At 44.2% G+C, this 19,574-nt stretch overlaps 1 protein-coding gene across 1 annotated transcript; it reads right to left on the reverse strand.

Moving 5' to 3' along the window:
• Positions 1 to 2,594: 2,594 nt before the first annotated feature.
• Positions 2,595 to 18,039, reverse strand: aff3 (AF4/FMR2 family, member 3). The gene is made up of 19 exons (XM_062402978.1): positions 17,968 to 18,039; positions 16,172 to 16,216; positions 12,747 to 12,821; positions 12,025 to 12,058; positions 11,868 to 11,925; positions 10,859 to 10,910; positions 10,498 to 10,532; positions 10,133 to 10,316; positions 6,165 to 8,129; positions 5,755 to 5,885; positions 5,462 to 5,618; positions 5,275 to 5,378; positions 5,061 to 5,124; positions 4,396 to 4,532; positions 4,234 to 4,305; positions 4,032 to 4,125; positions 3,904 to 3,953; positions 3,578 to 3,783; positions 2,595 to 3,386 (listed from the first exon to the last, which is right to left on the reverse strand). Exons 1-19 carry the CDS (start codon positions 18,037 to 18,039, stop codon positions 3,265 to 3,267), a joined length of 3,657 nt encoding a protein of 1,218 aa, XP_062258962.1. The 3' UTR covers positions 2,595 to 3,264.
• Between the last annotated feature and the right edge of the window lie 1,535 nt (positions 18,040 to 19,574).

Below are 19,574 nucleotides of genomic sequence, written 5' to 3' on the forward strand. Positions count from 1 at the left end.
TAAGCGAGCCAGCGACGCAGGCTGTGAACTGATGACGCTCCAGGACGATCCGAGTCTTTGTGATAGGTCCAACCCGAAAGCTCTCATTCTTATACAAAGATCCTGCTCTTCAGACAGGCTGGGACTGAGGTGGACATTCAGGCTTCCTCTGTAATACAGTTTTGACTATAGACTGTACATAAATATGGAGGCCATGACAGCTCCTCAAAAGTGAAGCCAAAATAACATGACTGGGAAGCCAATTGGTGGCTGGCCTGAGGGAAGATGCTCAACCCAAATGGCCTCTCATAAGAAAAAAGGAAAAAGTGCTGCCCAAAGATGTATGAATGTGTGTGAATGGCATAACTGTACTGTAAAGTGCTCATCAAGATAAGAAAAGTGCTACATAAAATCAGACCATTTACCATTTACCATTAATGCTGTGAAGATTTGAAGAGTTGATGGTATTCCACCTATAGGTGATATAATATGACAACTCCCTAAAAGTGAAGCCAAATTGTCTCCATTGCCTCTTGGTGGCAGACTGCAGTATAGTTCAGAAGTCCCACCTCCTCCAGGTAAGTGGATGGGACATGGACCAAACAAGCTTTTTCTCTCTGGCTGGCTGCAATAAAATTCATAAATCCCGTCTATAGTTGATAATGGGACATGGATCCAACTGGGAAAATTAAGTAATGCCGCTGAATATTTAAAGTGTGTAAAATAGATACAGGTCACCCTGTAAACGTAGGTGATATTTCAGCTATAGGTGGCACTACAGCAACAAAATGTGTATTTTTGGCATAAACTGGATATAAAAATTGATAACATGACAGTGACAGTCAAAGTGTTTTGATCCCCTCCTGGGGATTTAAAAAAGCTTATTTCTAATAAGTTATTCATACCTATTAAAGCTAGTTAAAATGTCATAATTGACAGATGAGACTGACTTTGAATTGACCCAGTGGGTGTATCGATGGGACCTTGTTAAAGCGTCTATATTCCCTGATAGCTACTGTGCAGACTCTTGCTCCAACTACCAAGAGTTTGCAGTGTATCCGAGATATTTTGGTTTCATTTCTGCATAGTGGGAGAAACTGGAGACTTGTCGTCCATCTTTATGTACAGGAGACTTGTCGTCCATCTTTATGTACAGTCTATGACACCAACTAGGTTAACTGGGAGCTTGTGATCATCCCTCTTTTAAAATGCACTTCAAAAATAACCTGAGCCATAAGGTGCGGTACCCTTCACCGATCCATACATCCCATCCCCACTGTGGACACGGTGGTCCCCTCCAACAGCCTCACACTGTGACGATAATTCTCTTGTAGCTTGCAGTCTGAAAAAAAAACACATTAAAATCCACAGTCACGACTGCTGAGGATTTCCATGTTAGGCAGTTGCTCGATGAATGGATTCGATTATAATGCAGTGAAATAAGGTCACTGAGCCAGCAGCAGAGAATCACAGAGAAATGGCACAACCTCAGTTCAGAGTGTCCTTATCTGTGTAGTGGGGCTTGTCTGATTTGACACAAGATCTACTATCTGCTTTATGGAATCAATCAAGTCTGCAAGGGATGGATTTATTAATTTAAATTAATCATCTAATTAAGTCAAGTAAAGGACAACAGAGCTAATAAATAATTATCCAGGGAAATAAAAACAAATTTAATCTGGTTCTGGATTAGTATGAAAAATGAATTTCATAAAATCAAAGAAAACCATGATGCTATTGACCCGAAGCCTGTTTTGTCCTTAACTGCCTCCTCATTGGTGGTTCACTGTTGCTATGGTACCAGACATCAGATGCTGAAGCTGCATGTGCGACTCCTGTGGTGGTGCAGGAGGAAGTAGAATTACAGCGATTGTGTGTGTGTGTGTGTGTGTGTGTGTGTGTGTGTGTGTGTGTGTGTGTGTGTGTGTGTTTGTGTTTTGTGTGTGTGTCTACACAACTGGACTGCTTAATTAGTCTGAAGCACACTCTCGCACCTATTAAGTGGGTGTGTGAGAGAGCGAGATGGAGAGAGAGAGAAAACCTATATCCTATAGACTGTATCTGTACTTGTACACCTACACTGGGTTGCCAGTTTATTAGGTACTCCTTGTTGAAACCAATGGAGCCCAAAAGCAGACTCCATTGGTTTTATGTAGGATTTTCTTTTATCAAAGCAATAACCGTGCCTTGATCGCCACCTGGTGGTTGGCTTAATTTCTGGCTAGTGGGAGGAAGTTGCGTCATCCATGTTAATGTGCAGCCTATGGTTGAGACTGGAAAGCTGATAACTCTACAGTGACCCCCAGGGTTAAACTCTTTTCTTGAATGGTTCAAAGGATTTTAAACAATTAATGAAATGAATGACTATCACACTAAGTTAAACGTGTTCCAGTTGCTTCTGATGATTTTGAATATTTTGACCCACAGATGACCTGGTAATCATCACTTTGTTATTGACGCTGTTTCCTGTTTCCTTTAAGCGAAAAATCCCTTAATCTTCTGTCTTAAAACCATAAGTCTAATGAGATGCATTATCATACAAAACGGAAATGTTAAATTTATACTCCTTCTCTAGAACCAACAAATTAAATTTGAAGCCTGGAAGAACTCGACAGCTTTCATTTTTCATTCAAATACACAACCACACACTCAGGAAAGAGACAAATAAGATTTGTAACTTTTAAAAGTCTGTAACTTAACTCACCAACATTTTATTCTCTTGTATTTTCTCTTCTTTTTCTAAAAACTGACATCCATCAAATATTGCACAGTAAAAACACATTAAAGTGAAAAAGTTTTTTACAATTAAGAGTCTTTTACACCTTCATTTGTAAAAAAGATGCCGACAAGTGTTTTTCTTGGAGAAAGTGGTGAATGATTGATCGTTTTTAAACGTATTCTCCTGTCTTGGCCCCAGAGAAAAAAATGACTCATTCCAAAGGTTGAGAAAGGCTTCGAATGTGAGTTCTTAAAGATCCGAGAAGAGTTTGGCAAATGAATAGAGACTTTAAATCCACAGCGCAGGCACCTCGTCAGAATAATCCAGTGATTTCGCACCTCAAGCAGGATTTTTCACACAATAAGGCCCAGACGGTGAGCGTCACAACATCCTATGAGGATGACAAATGTCAGGCTCCATGAGATTTTAATCCAACTCCACAGTGCAGCAGGCGTGTGTCAGTGTTGTCCTGTCAGCTGCACAGCGGAGATCCATAGAGTTGTATCTTCTGCGGTAAATGAAGCCTGGAGATCCAGCGAGCAGGTGAAAGTAAAATCCCTCTTCTTTTAGTTAAGTTTGGCACTGATGCGAATCCACTGAAGAGCCTGTCTGGTGAACTGGACCGTGTGAGCAATGCTACTGTGAAGAGTCAACGGCCCTGATAAAGTATTCAAGTAATTGAAGAACTCTGCAATGAGAAAAGGAAAACAAAATCTTAAATTAGTGGCTTAATTCAATAAATATCTATATTACTGTTATTGTGTTTTTTTGGTAAATGTGTGGGACTTCTTCGAAAAAACAATATACCTCAGGGGGATTAATCCATTAAAATGCATTTCTAACAAGTATATTATCGGTTATATATCTCTGAAAATGTACCTTTATTCTCCTTTGCGAGGTTGTCGGCCACCTCCCAGTACTCGTAGCTGTACAGCACACTGTTGGTGATGGTAAGATGGTTTGCTGCCATCTGGTGGATACGCTGTGGAATGCTTATGAAGGAGGGGGAGGTGCTGCCCCCATGTGAACTCCGTGCAAGGTGTTTGGCGTTGGGTGAGAGTGACGGAGGGGCTCCTTCTGCACCCCTGGGGAGTGGAGACACAGGAGCGAGAGAGCGATGGTGATCAATGAGGGTTCAGTGGCTGGGAATGGAAAATAAATGGATTGAACAGAGAGGCTGTGAAAAAAATGTATTATCCACCTACTTCCCAGAGTCATTCCAGCAGGGTGGTGTAGAAGGCACTTTGGGAGAACTCTGTAACGGCACCATAAACGTTATACAGATGCTTACACTCCATTTAAAATTGTAAATCAGGCTTTTTTTCCGGTATACCTTGAAATAGTCGAGCAGCACTTTGGAGTATTTCAGAGCGTGGTCCTTCTTTAACCGAAACATCTGCCAGTAAAGTAGAGCAAGGCATCGGAAACTGTGGACACACAAGCGAAGGTCAAACAAACTCAAAATCACATGCAAAACTGCGGGCTCTTCAGCGTGATGATGGATGTGGCATAAACACAGGCGATGACACACTCACCACAGAACCGCCAGCTGTTTGTCTTCCTGTCTTGCCCCAGGGCCAGAGTGGCTCTTCAGCCTCATTGCGTACCTTGAAAAAACAGCCAACAGGGAATATTAACTACGCTGCTGCCGGTCATGGAAACGGTCTGTTTTCTTGTTGAATTAACGTTGGACTCACCTGATGAGCTCCACTGTCTCCGAGTACATGGTATATGGAGATTTAGCCTCCAGCGGTCCTTCCTCCATGGCTTTCCCACACTCCATGAAGGAGAGGGCAGCGTCCACGTAGTTCACAGCTTTCCCCAGCTTGTCCACCTGAAACCGAAAGAAAAATGATGTAAAGCTGGAGTTAATATTAAAGAGGAAATTTAATATATCAGTCTTGGGTGTCTAAAACGAGCGTGAATTGGCAGGTCAGTCAACAGGATGTGTCAAGTCAAGCGTAACATACAGATTGCTAATTTTACAAAAGGTTCAAGTCCTATCAAGAATCTACTTTTGCATATATTGTATATAGGCTCTATAAGAAAAATTAAGGCATCTGGAATTTGCATATTTTTACTCTTTAGCTGTTTCTTTCTATTTTACACCCTCAATGCTCCACAGCCTCTCTCTGACTTGCCAATTCAATATGCACAAGAGCCCGGGGAGGACTGATATTAGGAATCAAAAAATGATGTTGTTATCAAACCCTTAAGGCTCATTATTTTACAGTTCCACCACAAACTTTATCATAAAAAAACTGAAATAAAATAAAAAATTTGGTTTTCCTTTCTTACTGACCAGAAAATTTCGCAATATATTTTTCTTTGCTGTTGATAATGTAGAAGGTGAAGTTCTCACCATTGCGTCGGCTCGATGCTTCATCCTTTTCGCTTCGTGTAAGTAGTACTCAGCGTGGTGAGGACTAGGAAGATGAACAACAAAGAAAGTGCAATACAGTCAGAGTGTTTTTGTTATCGGTAAATCTATTAGTCTGCTGGGTCTTGATCAGGCAAACCACAGACGAGGTGAGCTGTGCAGTTCTGCACTACGCGGAGTGCATGTCATTGCTCACCTTTCATATTTATTCATGGCCCCCTGGTGTCCTGCAGGGCCCCAGCACTCAGACGGGGGCTGGGTCTGTCTGGACACTTTAACGCATTCCACCTCCATCTTGGGCTGAGGACAAATGTGTAGTGTAAATTAGGTGATGCAAGCTTTAGAGCTGGGGTGATGTCAATAAGCAGCTGATTTGTTTTTACCTTCACCGCAGAATCTCTGGTCTTGTCTCTGTTCTTGTGGCTGTGGTGCTGCTCTGAAGTCCTGGCTTTGGGAGGAGGTTTGCTGGGATCTGGGCTGATGGACAGTGGAGACAGGGGAGACAGCGGCCTCTTGCTGTCTAAGTACTCCTCGCAGAACCTTTGAGTACACACACACGCAAGCATATTTGCATTGACTGCTGACAGGACAGGGGCACTTCAGGGACCAATCTGATTTCAGCTGGAGCCAGTGCACCCGTGGGTAGAATGCAAAGGTGTGTGTGGTGTTTTCTTACCCATTGTGTGTGGTCTCGGTCACAATGTTGCGCCCAGCTGTGTGAGCTGAGGGCTCTGTGCGATCCGATAGGTCTCCTCCGGTGTGGGGAAGACTCCTCTTGCCTTCTCTGTGTGACACACCGTTCTCCAGCTGGACGCACACAAACACACAAAGACAAAAACATTTCTATAATCAACACTTTCTGTTACAATGTTAAAAAGGAAGAAAAACGATTCCTGAGGCCGGCCTGATCCAGATCCGCAACAAAATGTTACATGTGCTTCCTTGGGTCATGCCCCACCTCCACACAAAATCTCATTGAAATTGGAGTCGGTTTTGAGTAATCCTGCCAACAAACAATTAGAGTTACTCAGACAAAAAAATGTTTTCCTAGTTGGCGGAGGTTAGCGTAAAATACAAGTTGTCTACCTTGCGTTTCCTTTTGCTGTCTTTTGTCACAGTCTCAGGTGTGTACAGGTGTTTCATGGTGTCTCTATGTTTGTCCTTGGCTGACGAGGAGGAGGAGGAGGGAGAGGAAGAGGGTTTTTTAATGGCGGGGCCACTCGTGGTGTCTGGGACCCGTTTGAGAAGACAGAGGTCGATCTGCACCACCAGGTTTCTGAGCCCTCGCTGGGAAGAAACCACAGACTTGTCGCCTCGCCCAAACGGGACTAGGGTGTAGAGTTTTTGTCTGGCCTCGCCCGGCTGCCCCTCGCTTGGATGAGCAGTGGCGCCTCTGGGGGGCGCTGCCTTGGGCCTGTTGGTGTCGGGTCTGCCCGTGCCTGGTTGCCCTCTCTTGGCGAGTCTCTTGTGGGAGGTGGAGTCAGCTGGAACTTTGGTGATCGGATGTTCGGATTCAGAATCTGAACGCGAGGAAGAGGATGAGGAAGACCGTCGATGGGGAGTCGGGCAACGTGACGGAGGAGGTGAAAGGTCCGCTTGTAACTCTCTCTCCTCCTCAGCTCTCACACCCTTTTTCGTCGCCCCCTGGCGGTTTGAGTCGTCCTTCAGTCGGCGTTGCTTGGCATCAGTGGGCGGTCTCTGTCTGACCTGCGCTGTTTGCCATTCACGCCGATGTTGCTGCTCCTTCCTCCTGTTTTCCCCTTTTGCTGTCTCCTCTCTCCTCCTCTGCCTTTCTATCACTCCCTCCTCCTCTTCCTCCTCTTCTTCCTCTGCTGAACTCTGGATCCAGGGACGTCTCAGCAGCTGCTCCTCCGCCAGCCTCCTGTCTTCCTTGCTCGCCCCTCTTTCTTTCTGTTTTTCCCGATGTCTGTCCTCTGTCCTCTCGTGTTTTCTCCCCTCTGTTTGTGTTGGATGATCTCGCCTGTGGTCCACCTCCTGTTCTTTGGTCTGGTATACTTTCCTTGACGCTTTTGTGGGATTCACTTGCACAGGTGTCGGCACTGTGGCCTCCCACGGCTTGGCCCTTGGTTTCAGGCTCGGACCAGCCCTCGAGTTCGACCCACTGGCAGAATTAGCAGCAGCTTTAGAGGTAGATTGCGACTGAGAGCAGTGGCCAGCCTTGGTTTCACGACTAGCAGGAGCTAAGTGCTTTGCTCTGGTGGGGTTAAGTTGTGAGCCACGTTGAAACGGAGGCCCGGGCTTGTGGTTGGACCCGCTGCCCTGGATTTGCTCAAAATGTGAAGTGTGTTTGGCTTTGGGAGCCTCTGAGATCGGTGTAGAATCAGGATGAACCTTAGACTTGGGTCTAGATTTCTGGCTGTGATTCAGGTCTGAGTTTAAAACTGTGACAGAGGCCTTGAATTTGCTTGGCTCTTGGTCGTACGTTGGTCGGGTCCTGGGCCTGTGCTGATGAGTCGCCTGAGGATGAGAACCATTCGTGGGCTTGTTCTTTGTGTTAGGCAACGGGGGGATCCACGACCTAACTTTTGTCCTGTGGGGATTGGTTGTTTGGACAGTTTGTGTCTGAATCTCAGGGAAGGGACGGAGCCTTGAAGGAGACGGTAAGCTGGGACTTGGGCTCCTTGGAGGATGTGTAGGAAGGGGGCTCGGGCTGCGGCTGCCCAGCGGGCTCCCACACGGACTGGGGCATTTACTTAAAGCTGGACTGGGGATGGAGATGAGCCTCGGGCTGGGGCTGGGGCAAGTGCTGGTGAAGGGGCTGGGGCTCGGACCGTAGCTGTAACCAGGGCTTGGAAGAGGGGTGTTGTTGTGGCTGTAATTGAACTGTGGGCTGGGAATAGGACTTTGACTGGGGCTGTATTCCTGATTGCTGTCCCAGGACCTGGCTGGGGATGGGGCACGCTGGGTGTGGGGAGAGGGCAAGCGTCTCCTAGCGCTCTGGGACAGATCCTGTTCACTGCTGTCCGATTTTTTGTGGGACTTCTTTAGCCATTTGTCCAACTGCCACTGGGCCGTAGCGGGGTGATCAGTCTAAAGAAAGCACAGAAACAGGGAGAGAGATTAAAAATATAAATCATGAACTAGATACATTTCAAATGAAATCTATATTGATACAACAATATGGAAATAAATACCACGTTAAAATGTTCTATTTATTCTTATATTACTTTATTATTAAAGATTATGGCATGGATCGGGATCAGGGGGAAAGATCCAGGAATAATTTGTCCCACTTTCTTTAACATTTAGAGATCGGGCGTTGTCAACATTTTCTTACATTTCTCAACAAACATCTGGATGTAGTGGATTTAAATGTGGTTTAAATGATTTTTAGTAAATAAGAAAAAAACAAGTAATTGTACGGATTTATTCTAAAAATTGTATTATCCCCTTTAAGTGGCCCTAATACTCTGTTGTACTGTCATAAAGATCTGACTGCATTTTAAATACAAGAAAGTACAATGTGCGTCTCTGTACCAGGAAATAGGTGGTTAGTACTCAGTGATAGTAACTTTGTAACTTAAGCCCTTAAATATACATTGAGGTATGTCTGTCTTTTACTTTGGGAGTAAATGTACTTTGTTAATTCGCCTCTGCACACGTCTTTCTGTGCACTAATGTAGAGATGAAGTGCGAGCAGAGAAAGGCGTTGTGTTTAACCACATGAGGACTGACACATATTTCAAACAAGTGTGCACACACTCCAACGTTTGCACATTCCAACGGAGCCATGAATCAAACATGTACCACATTTACTGCACCTCACAGACTCAGCTGCTGTTAAAACCAACCAAACTCCAAATAACAAATTGGTATGAGGTAATGAGGTACTTATTTAATAAAATAAGTCGAACAGATTTTAAAACCTCAGCGTGTGACAGTCTGCAGTAGCTCAACATTCCCCCGTTCAATGTCAAATGACTCACCTCATGTTTGCTTAACAACTGGCTCGGTGGCCGCAACAATGAGACGAACACGAGAGAAAGCAGGAGTCCGAGACTCAAATACATAAATAAAAAACAAAGGGGTTACTCACGACTTCAGAGCAAACTTCTTCCTCCCTCTCTCCTTCTCCCTCTCCCTCTCCCTCTCTCTCTCCCTCTCTCTCTCCCTCCTCTCTCTCTCTCTCTCTCTCTCTCTCTCTCTCTCTTGGCTGACCAAGAGCTAAATTAAACCTTTACTCCTCAAGTCAAACAGTTACCCCCCCACCCCCACCCTCCTCTTCGGCCCACCTCCACATCCCTCGCCCTCTTTCCAGGGAAGACACTGCATCTCTTGTGCCGTCTCGCTTTCCCTTCCTCCCCCCCTCTTTTTTTTTTCTGTCCCTCCCTCTTTCTCTCACTACCTGGAAGTCTGGATTTGCTGCTTCCACTTCTCCAACCCCCAATCTCTTCTCCGGGAGACACTCAAATGCTCCATGTAAATGAAAAACACATGGCGTGCACCCACCCACCCCCACCACAGACACACACCCACACCCTCCCTCAAAAACACACACACTCAACTGCCCCGCTCTCTCTGGATCGGCCCAATGTCGAGCATGTTTGGTCATACAGTCTGCTATGTCGTGTACAGGGCCTTCCATTCATAAAAGAGGAGCAGGTTTCCCCCCTTCATTCCAACGCAGAGTGCAGGTCTCACACCAACCCCCACAATGCCCCTCACCTCCACAAGCCCTTCATAGTCGCACACATTCCCTTGTGAGTTGTTGTTCTCTGAAGGAGGTTTTCGGTGTCGGCATGAACCCGAGTCCTGACGACTTCCACCTCCCGAGGGGCTCAGCCTGTTGACATGACACCCAGGCACTAATTTCCAAAGCAACCCCTGCCCCTCGACCCCACATCCTCATTCTCCCCCCTCCTGTCCAACTCACACGCATTCCTCACTCCTCCGTCCCTCCCCACACCTGCAGTCAACTGCCTTGTGGCCACCACTCCCTGCGGAGAATTCCCCTCTGAGGCACACAAACACAGACGAGAGAGGCACGGACGGAGGAGATGAGAGAGCAGAAGTCCAGACTCTGGCTTGGTTACCTCCTTGCTGTTGCACGGCGGCTGCACGGCGGCCGGCGATGCAGGATCTGGCTGAACGTCCGGGCTCGGGCTGCGGGAACGAGGGCTGCTGCTGCCCGACCCGACGGTGGAGTCTGAGCCTGAGGAGTCCGAGCTGGAATGTCTCACCCGCCTGCCATGTGTGTGCGCTCGCTGTGCTGACAGGCTGTCAGTCAACACACACACAAACATCAAGAGGGGGGTCAGCATAGGTACACAGATGAGAGCAGCAACACACCCAAAGGCGGAGACATTGTGTTATTTTTTAATGCCACGCACGGTTCAACTTGTGTTAACAGACGGACACTAAAAAATAAACATGCAAATGAAATTTGGTAATCGAGTACCTGTGTCTGTCCCAGGGTGCTGACTCGTGAGTGGCCTTTAGAGGGAAAAAAGCAGAAACGTCAACATCCACAGCAGCAGCAGCCCGGTGAAAAGCTTAGTACACTCGCCATACTTGTTACCTGTGCTGCTTTATTTCTTTATGTAATTAGCGGCAAAAAAGGACAACTATCAAAGTGCAGCTCGTGCCGCCTTATGGGCGTGTGAGACCAGAAAAACAGGCAACGTGCAACCGGAGCTGCCAAACACACGCAACCAAACAAAACACAGTATTTGTTTAGTTGCACAACACAATGAAGATCAGCTGATGTCACAACTACCAATACAGGTTTATCATTTGAAAATTAATTTGAAGATACTCACCCTCTGAGTGTCATCATCGTCACTGCTCAGCTTAAGGTCATCAGCGAGCATGCTGTAAACAAACATTGCAATTGTAATTTTTTTAGAAAGATTTTTTCAATGTGGATCGATCATAGAAATAATAGAATATAAGGAGTAATAGAGCAATATAAATTAAATTAAATAATCCAATCAAGTAAGCCATTGTTTAAAAATCTAAGATTAATGCTTCTGTGGGGTTTTGAAAATGTGATATGTCAAATGTATTCACGTGATCCACTGTTTAATATGTGGGACATGATTTATCTGTACCTCTGATAAAGTTGAAATAAACCAATTATATTTCAGAATAAAAAGGGTTTCGAAAACCATGAACAATTTGGCAGGTAATATGTTAAAGTTAGCAATAATTTAAGTTCATACAACAAGACCTTCTTGGATAACAATGACATTTTACTAAAACGTATATATCTTGTATGAAATAAGATTATTAAATCTTTAAAAGTATTGTTTTTTTTTTTGCTGTTTGCTTATACTGTATATATCCATAGATTATATAGAGCTCAAAATACTCACTTTGGAAAACAATAATTTTTCCAAAGGTTTTGTAAATGTTATCTGTCACTAAGCGTCTGCATTACATATCAGAGGCTGTGAGATCATTGGAGACATGCTTACACTACTGAACATGTGTTTCAAATTAAAAGGAGGACGTAAAGAGTTAACACACAGAAGCACATCGCTCTCCACTGACAGCTTCCAAGACCGTTAACTGGCCTTTGACCTAGCTTATGTTACACAGGCTAAAACAAACACAAAGTTAGCCGACCAAACCCCCCCCCGTGTGTTGACTTCCCTTCATTCTCCCTTTCTTTCATTCGTGCATTTCCTAAATTCATTTCAGAAAACTTGGTTAGAAGAATACAACTGGTTAAGCGAGTCTTTCAAGTTATTGTCTGTGTGCGTTCCACAGTTGGGGTTCAGGTACGATGACCTTTTAGTGGATCGTGTTTCCTTGAGCATCACTTACGATTTGTGAGGTGCCACATGAGGGTGACGGGTCAATCGCTGCTGAACATCCCCCCGACCTGACAGAGAGAGAAATGTTAAACATTCAATAGAGAACCAGTTGTAAATCACTGCTGCTATCAGAGGTGAAAGTCTATCAATCAGTGGAGACTTCTTACTTTGCCTTGGCTGTGTAGTCGATTGTTTCACGTCCTTGGAACAGAGAGAGAACATGAAATGGTAAACATACAATATGTAACTTCGGCCACTAGGAGTCTCTCGACCAAAAATAAATCACAGAAGCCCCATTTCCATGACTTCCTGAAACAGTGAGGGATCATGGGAGTTGTTCACACCATTTCCAGATGAAAATCTACCTGATGCAAATAATTTTCATGATTGAGATAATGTATTAAAGATTATTCACCCCACATAGCAGCAGAGCAGATATGAGGCAATAGGCCTGTTCCCTTGAGCCAAATCTGGGATTTCTCAGGGTTTGAACTTTATTGGAAAAAATTTGGATAACTGAAGTACACAAGTCGTCAAAACCTATAACATATGTCTAGTCATATTCATAATACTGCTGCTCGTACAGAAAAATTATCAAAATCAATGCAGCAAAGGAAAAGATATTTAATTCCACACATTCTTCTCCTTCATGAAAAACCTGGCGCGTCATGCTAGTGGTAGCTAATGTAGCCTTTAGATGCTAACAGACATGAGGAGGGGGCTACAGAGGTCTGGTTACATTTATTATCTCTAACTCCAGCCCCCCCCCCCCCCTCCCCTTTGTTATCTTAAGACCCAACTGATGCCGACTCCCATGACATCACTTAAGGCAATTTATCATGGAGGCACAAAAGGATTCATTAAAACACACACACACACACATACATACCTTTGGGTTGTAGAGGATTTGTTGGGCCTGGTCCCCCCCTAAGGCTTGCTGGGACGTCCACGACTGAGTCATGTCCTGCGCAATAGAAAAACGGGGTCAAAGGTGAATTGTGCGATGTCACTGTGAGTGATGATCTTCACATAAACAAACCCCAGGCTTCCTAAATCTGTCATCGGAGCTTTCTTTATTCCCCTTTGATTCTCTTCCATTTACACACACATACAGTGCAGAGAGTGCAGGGCATCTGACAGCTGACTCTTGTTATCAGCACAGTTCCTCCCCACCGGGGGGGGTGTGTCTGGGTGGGGGAATGTGGGTCAGGCTCTATACAGTAACAGTTCATGGTTGGAGATGGAGTGTGTACCTAGTAGAGATGTTGGGATTTTTGTGTGGTTTTTCTTTGATGATCACTATAGCTGTATCGTCCTCGAGGCATTTCTTCTTTATTTCTTATCTATTGGATCTGTTTAGGATCACAGCTCTTCCTTTGTGTGCCTGTGATCCCTCTGTGTGCAAGCTGGGTCTGTCTGTGCACATGTGTACACATCCACATGTCATTGTCCCCCTGAGGGACTACGGACGGGTCTGTGATGATTACACATATACATCTGACCTGTCAGGAATATTTACACCACTTCTTATTTGTTCACTACACACCACACAACAGGAAACCAGCCTAAGTGAGACCGCTCTGTGTCCACAGTACATGGTATGATTATTATCTCTGTTGATTAGATTGCCCTGAGCCACACTCAGACAATCCCTGTGGTTGCTGATAAAATGGTCGTTCAGTATTTTAACCTGATCTGGCTCCTCAGCTACATCAGTGTGCAAGCATGGGGGTCCTGTGTAATGTAAAGTATATGTGTGTAATAATTCTACAGGGAGCACAGAGTGAAAGTCAAGGTTTTGATTTAGATGTAGATTTAGATTTAGATATAGATTTAGATTTAGATTTAGGTTAAGGTTAAGGTTAAGGTTAAAGTTAACGTTTATTTTTATATTTAAGTTTAGGTGTAATTTAGGGTCGTTGTTTAAGATTGGGTTAAGGCAGGGGTAGGCAACCTTTACTATCGAAAGAGCCATTTCGCCCCCTCTTCCCCAAAATTAAATCTGTCATAGAACGACAATAATTTTTTTTTTTGACATTTAACTGCTATTTTTAGCTGTTACAAAATCACCAAACTCTTATGAATTGGAGAACAAAATACATGTGTGGGCCTACTTTGGAATAAATTAAAAACAGAACTTTTTTTGCTCATCTCCAGCTTGGTACTTTTCAGCAGATGCTGTGTGCTTGCTCTGGAAATATCTTACATTACGTTTCTTATTGTTTGCTAATTCCTCGCCACATATCAAACATACATGTAAGACAGCATTGGTGGCAGTGAAAGCAAAGTAATCTGTCCACCCAGAATTAAACTCTATTTCCCTCCCAGAATTTTCTTTGCTAGAATTTATCCATGATTAGTTTACCGAGGCCGGGGGTCGGAACTATAGATTAGCGACCTGCAGGGAAGAGCGCCGGGACGTAATGGGATGTGACGCATATTTGAGTTGCTGAAATATTAAAACAAAACGTAAGAGCAGGTCAGACTGGAGGCCGACACAGAAACTGTAGATCGGTACAAACCACCTGCAGCTTCTGCTCTGATCAAGAAGCTTAGGCGCTGATCTCTGATCAGCTGAGACCAGAGAAACTCGTTGTTTTCACTATTTAAAAAATGAACGTGAACGTGACGTTCACTCACGTTCATCATGTGAAAGAACTGATTCGTTAAGTTCACCTTTCGCGAAAAATATGCGCAACATGCACTGTACAGGGAGCCAGTGCAGAGGGGCTGAAGAGCCGAATGCGGCGCCGGAGCCGCAGGTTGCCAACCGCTGGGTTAAGGTTAAGTGTTAGGTTTAGGTTAAGGTTATGGCTAAGGTTATTGCTATAAGGGAGGAATAGTTATGGTTAGGTTTAGAGTCAATCCCTAGGAAATGAATGTAAGTCAATGTAAGTCCTCTGACGTAATGGAGACGTTACCATGTATGTGTGTGTGAACAGCCACCAGCCAGTTAGCATAGCTTAGCATAAAGGCTGGATTCTGGGGGGAACAGTAGCGTGGCTGAAATTAACAAAATCTGCCTAAAACATTTTGCAGATGAAATAAGCTTTGCTCTTTCCAGTCTTTATGCTAAAATGAGATAACTGGCTGCTGGTTGTAGCTTCATATTTAGACCACCATACAGAATAATCAATCTTTTTGCATTTAACAGAGCAAAAGTTAATCTATTTATCTTGAATTAGAGTATAAGACATTCATGAGCAGACCCATTTTGATCAAGCGACTCTCAACCTTTTCTGCTCCTCTTCTCCTCCCTCTCTCTACATTGTGCCCCCGGGGAGACAAGTGTTTCCTCTCCTTGCTCACCCTTTCACTTCGTTAACTCTCCTCCCTCAATCACAGAGGACACAGCGGCAGCCCTCACCCGTCACCCCCCCCCCCCCCCCACGCCCCCTCCTCTAACAACAACAACAAGGTTCCCAGGTGGAGCCCTATGTGTTGCTATCTGCCTCCTTCCCCTCACCCCATGTTCTGTATCCCTGTTCATCTGCTGCGCTCCTCTTCTCGGTCCCACACTGGGGACCGAACATCCACTACACCGTAGGAAACCTGACATAACATGAAAACAAAGACCCCTGGGATGCTCAGATCGGTGAGCTGACATTATTAGTCAATTAACTGATTCGTTGGTTGATAGAGAATGAATCTGGAACTATTATTCTAATCATTCAATGCATCCGCACATTATCTATACTGCTTTGAGGGTCACACGGAACTGGATTCAACCAAGCTGGTATTAGGTGAGATGTAGTGTTCACCCTGGACAGGTCGGCAGTGATAAACATTCCCACTTACAGTCAGTTTAGAGTCTCCAATAACCTAACCCCGATCTGTACGATTTTGGACTGTGGGAGGAAGCTGGAACTCCCCCGAGAAATCCATGCAAACAAGCTAAGCTGAGATTCAAACCAGTAACCTTCATGCTACCAGTGCTATCTGGTTCACGATTTGATTGATTACTTTCATGCAACATTATTAAACATTCACTCAATCCATCTTTACATGTGTGATTATTTGCTGTTTTCCTGATTTAATTTAAGTTTGGAACATCTGTCATGTTTACACTATATTTGAATATTTAATAGAATAACCGATAATAACATTTGTCAAAAATGAATTACAGATTAATCAATAATGAAAAGAATAATCAGTTTCAACCAATAAATTACACAAATGATTTGTGACTAAAACACATTAGACTATAACGCATTTAAAATGACTTGAATGCATTAAATAAGGGCTGAAGCTAATTTTTGCAAAGGTTCAATGCCATTGGGATACCTGCAAATCAAACTCGAGTCATTTCCTTACCTCCAGAATATCTTTGGCACAGCTGTTGTGTTGGCTTCCTGTTACCTGTGCAAAGCAGAAGAATGGAGGTGATGGTAAATGAAGACAAAGTCACAGGAAGTTAGGACTGACGGTTAATCAGAGGAGCTTTGTTACACCTCAGAGCAACAGATTAGTTCATTCATCAACTGGAGAAGCACCTGGAAAAAAGAAGATCCCTGGCAGCACAAAGCAAGTTAGACGTCTACATTACAGCCAAGTGGGTACAGTGAGCATCTCCTACACAGGAAATACAGTTAATATGCAAATGTATACTCACATGTATGGAAAACTAAATAATTCATTTCTTTCACGTTTGCATCGCAAGGACACACACATGTACACATTATGAAAATTACCTTCCGAACAGTGCTTCCCGCCTTTTTGCTGTACCTTTCACATACACCCTTTACTGTAAACCCCCCCCAAACACACTCACATACACACAGACACACACACACACAGTAATTGTGAAAGTTGAGAGGACGTTGATGATTCATATCTTAGAAATCACAGCTGCAGATGATCAGACGGATGCTGATACTATTGCGAGCAACTTTTCAGTTTCCTGTCCACGGGAAACTGTCCACAGGCAACCCCTCTCTCTCTTTCTCTCTCACTCTCTCTCTCTCTCTCTCTCTCACTTTCTGTTGCCCTCCCCCGTGTTTCTCTCAGTTTCACAACCCAGCTCACAATTCAAATTCACTATGTTGGCATGAAAGCCCAGAATCCTTGAGCTTGAGCATTAATTCCGGAGATAAGATTTAGCTTCTTATACCCCTTTCTCGCCTTTGCTGCCATCTGGGCAACATTGGTATGCACAGTAGAAAGTGTGTGTGTGGTGCATCGTCCATGCATGTGGTGTGTGTGTGTGTGTGAAACCGTCATTTCTTGCAAGCATGACTCACTAAGGTCAGTGTCTGAGTGGCTGGACTTCAAGCTTGCGGGTGGAAAACACTGAGAGAAAACTGTAGCAGCCATGAGGCCTGTAGGCGCTGAATGAAAAACATAAACACAGACGGACAGTATTTCAGCTCCCTGTGGTGGTGCTCGGGCTAAACTCTGAAGCCACTTCACTCTTATAGGCCCATTAGTTAAGAGCATTATCATGTGCGATGTGTTTCCTACCCACTAGCATCACGGCTCTGGTGCAATACCCAGATGAGGGAAATCCCCCAGGGCCAATCACACCGCAACCCATCATAACAGCTACAACAAGCTGTATGTGAGCCAGCTCCACTATAATCACCTGTTGCATTCTTAAAGTACGTGCATTTACTGAAGTTATGCTCGTCCTTCAGGTTAAATTTGGCATGTCCATTTGCTTTGGTATTTCTTCAACATTTATACAGTCATATAGGACAAACAAGAGACTGTTTTGGGTGCTTTCCCTCCTTCAGTCCATCCATTCTCTCAGTTTTCATTAAGTAAATCTGACAGGCTTTTGCATACTGTCTTTGAGGCTATTTTTGCCTCAGATTTACAATCATTTCACCCACTGATATTATTCCTTTCCAATCTCTATATGCACATTTCTTTGCAGCAAGGGTCCACCTCACCACCATCTGTGTTGTGGGCTTTTAAAGAAAAATCTGAGAGTGCTGCAAACTGCATCTTTGTGAAGGTAAGAGCAGAACATGCAGAGCTATTCATTCCACAGGATGGTTACACCTGAAGCTACTTTTTGCACAAACTGTTGACTTCACATAGAAAATACGACCAAGAGATCAAACTACCGTCACTGATCACAGCTCCTTCCCCTCCATGCTCCCTCTCACCTGAGAATACGCGCATCGGAGCAGAAAACAGACGATGGAAAGTTTCTCTCTGCCGCCGAGGACAGTCGGCATGGTTCCTGGATGGTCAGTGCTCTCCTCCGGAGTCCATGCCACTGAGGACACGCGTCTTGAGGTGCAGTGGATGCGGACGTCTGGCCCTGACACTCCGGGCTCTTCACTCTTCCTGCCCGCAGCTGCTGGAGAGTCTCCCCCCTCTGAGTGCGTGTGTCACCGGGGGGGAGACAGAGGGTGATGTAGGCGGGTCTGTAACGTCAGGGATGACACACGCACACACACACACTGAGATCAGTCATGGAGATCACGACTCAGAGCGATGCTGTGACGGTGCAATGGTGTATTTTCAAATGCGCAGTTTGGATGTTAAATGTGGCGGAGACACCTCAGGCAGTAAAAGACATGCTTCCAACCGACAGGGGCGTAGCTGGGAATTATATGGACCTGGGTGAATTGTTGGCTTTTGCCATCAGGGGGCAACAAGCTGTAGTCACACATATTCAATTGATAATTTAAAAAACTGTTTATCCATCAAGAAGAAGAACCGGCTATGTCTCATGCAGTGACCCGGGCTGGATTCCGCCCCGCGGCCCCTTGCTGCATGTCCTCCCCCCACCCACTCCCTCTCTGGTCCCCTTCACAGCCAGCTCTATATCCCATCCAAAATAAAGCCAGAAAAGCCTCACAAATAGAAATAAATAAAAAAGCAGAAGAACAGTGTCTACAACAGTGAACATTCATCAAAGCTGTTTTCAGACACGCCTTGAACTCTGTATGTTTTCCTGAAAGTTTCTGAAGGAGCTTGAAATTGTGAAATCTACCTTTAAGATGTTCGGTGTTGCCTTGTATTGTATTATCTCATCTTAATTTTCTGTCACCTTTTAGATCACATGCACCCATTGTAAAGCAAATATTTAAGAGTTAAATTCATATTCACAAAATCATTGCAATTAACTCATAATTAAAATAAAATAAAAAAGTCATCAATACAATGTATCAATAATCTATTATTTTGTTCCCCCACAGCAGCTTAACTTTATTCAGCCAACAATTTAAACTTTAAAATTGTAAACAAAGGTTAACAAGCAATTTTGTTCCTTTTATGAAAGTTTTAAACCAATTATTGCTTCTATACGACACTGTTTGACATCACAATCGCAGGCAAGGGGAAAAGATATACCTGGAAAACATTTGGACATTTGGGTACAGTTTTGAGGCAGCCAAGAAAACTCACTTTGCTCCTGAAGACAAAATAAAAGATTACAAAGCACCTGAACAAGCAGGTTGATCTTATTTTATTGACACTAGATAAGTCAGGGGACTGTGACGGTGATGAAAGTGTGTGGCTTCTGAGATGTGTTTGTAGAAGCCATCTACGTTTTATCCTTTTTTTTTACAAAGGGTGCAAAGTTTGCTTCGGGAAATTGCTATTATTGATTTGGATTAATGTTCCCCCACTACCTGTGAACAGTTGCTCCTGCCACTGGTGCATCCACCCTAATGCGGAACCTGATCGACATCATACTTTTGAGTCAAATTTTTCTGCACATGTTTTTCCCTAAACTTGCCTTTTGTTTAACACAGCACTTATT

This window comes from Platichthys flesus, chromosome 13, assembly GCF_949316205.1.
Source record: "Platichthys flesus chromosome 13, fPlaFle2.1, whole genome shotgun sequence".
NCBI classification, from domain to species: domain Eukaryota; kingdom Metazoa; phylum Chordata; class Actinopteri; order Pleuronectiformes; family Pleuronectidae; genus Platichthys; species Platichthys flesus.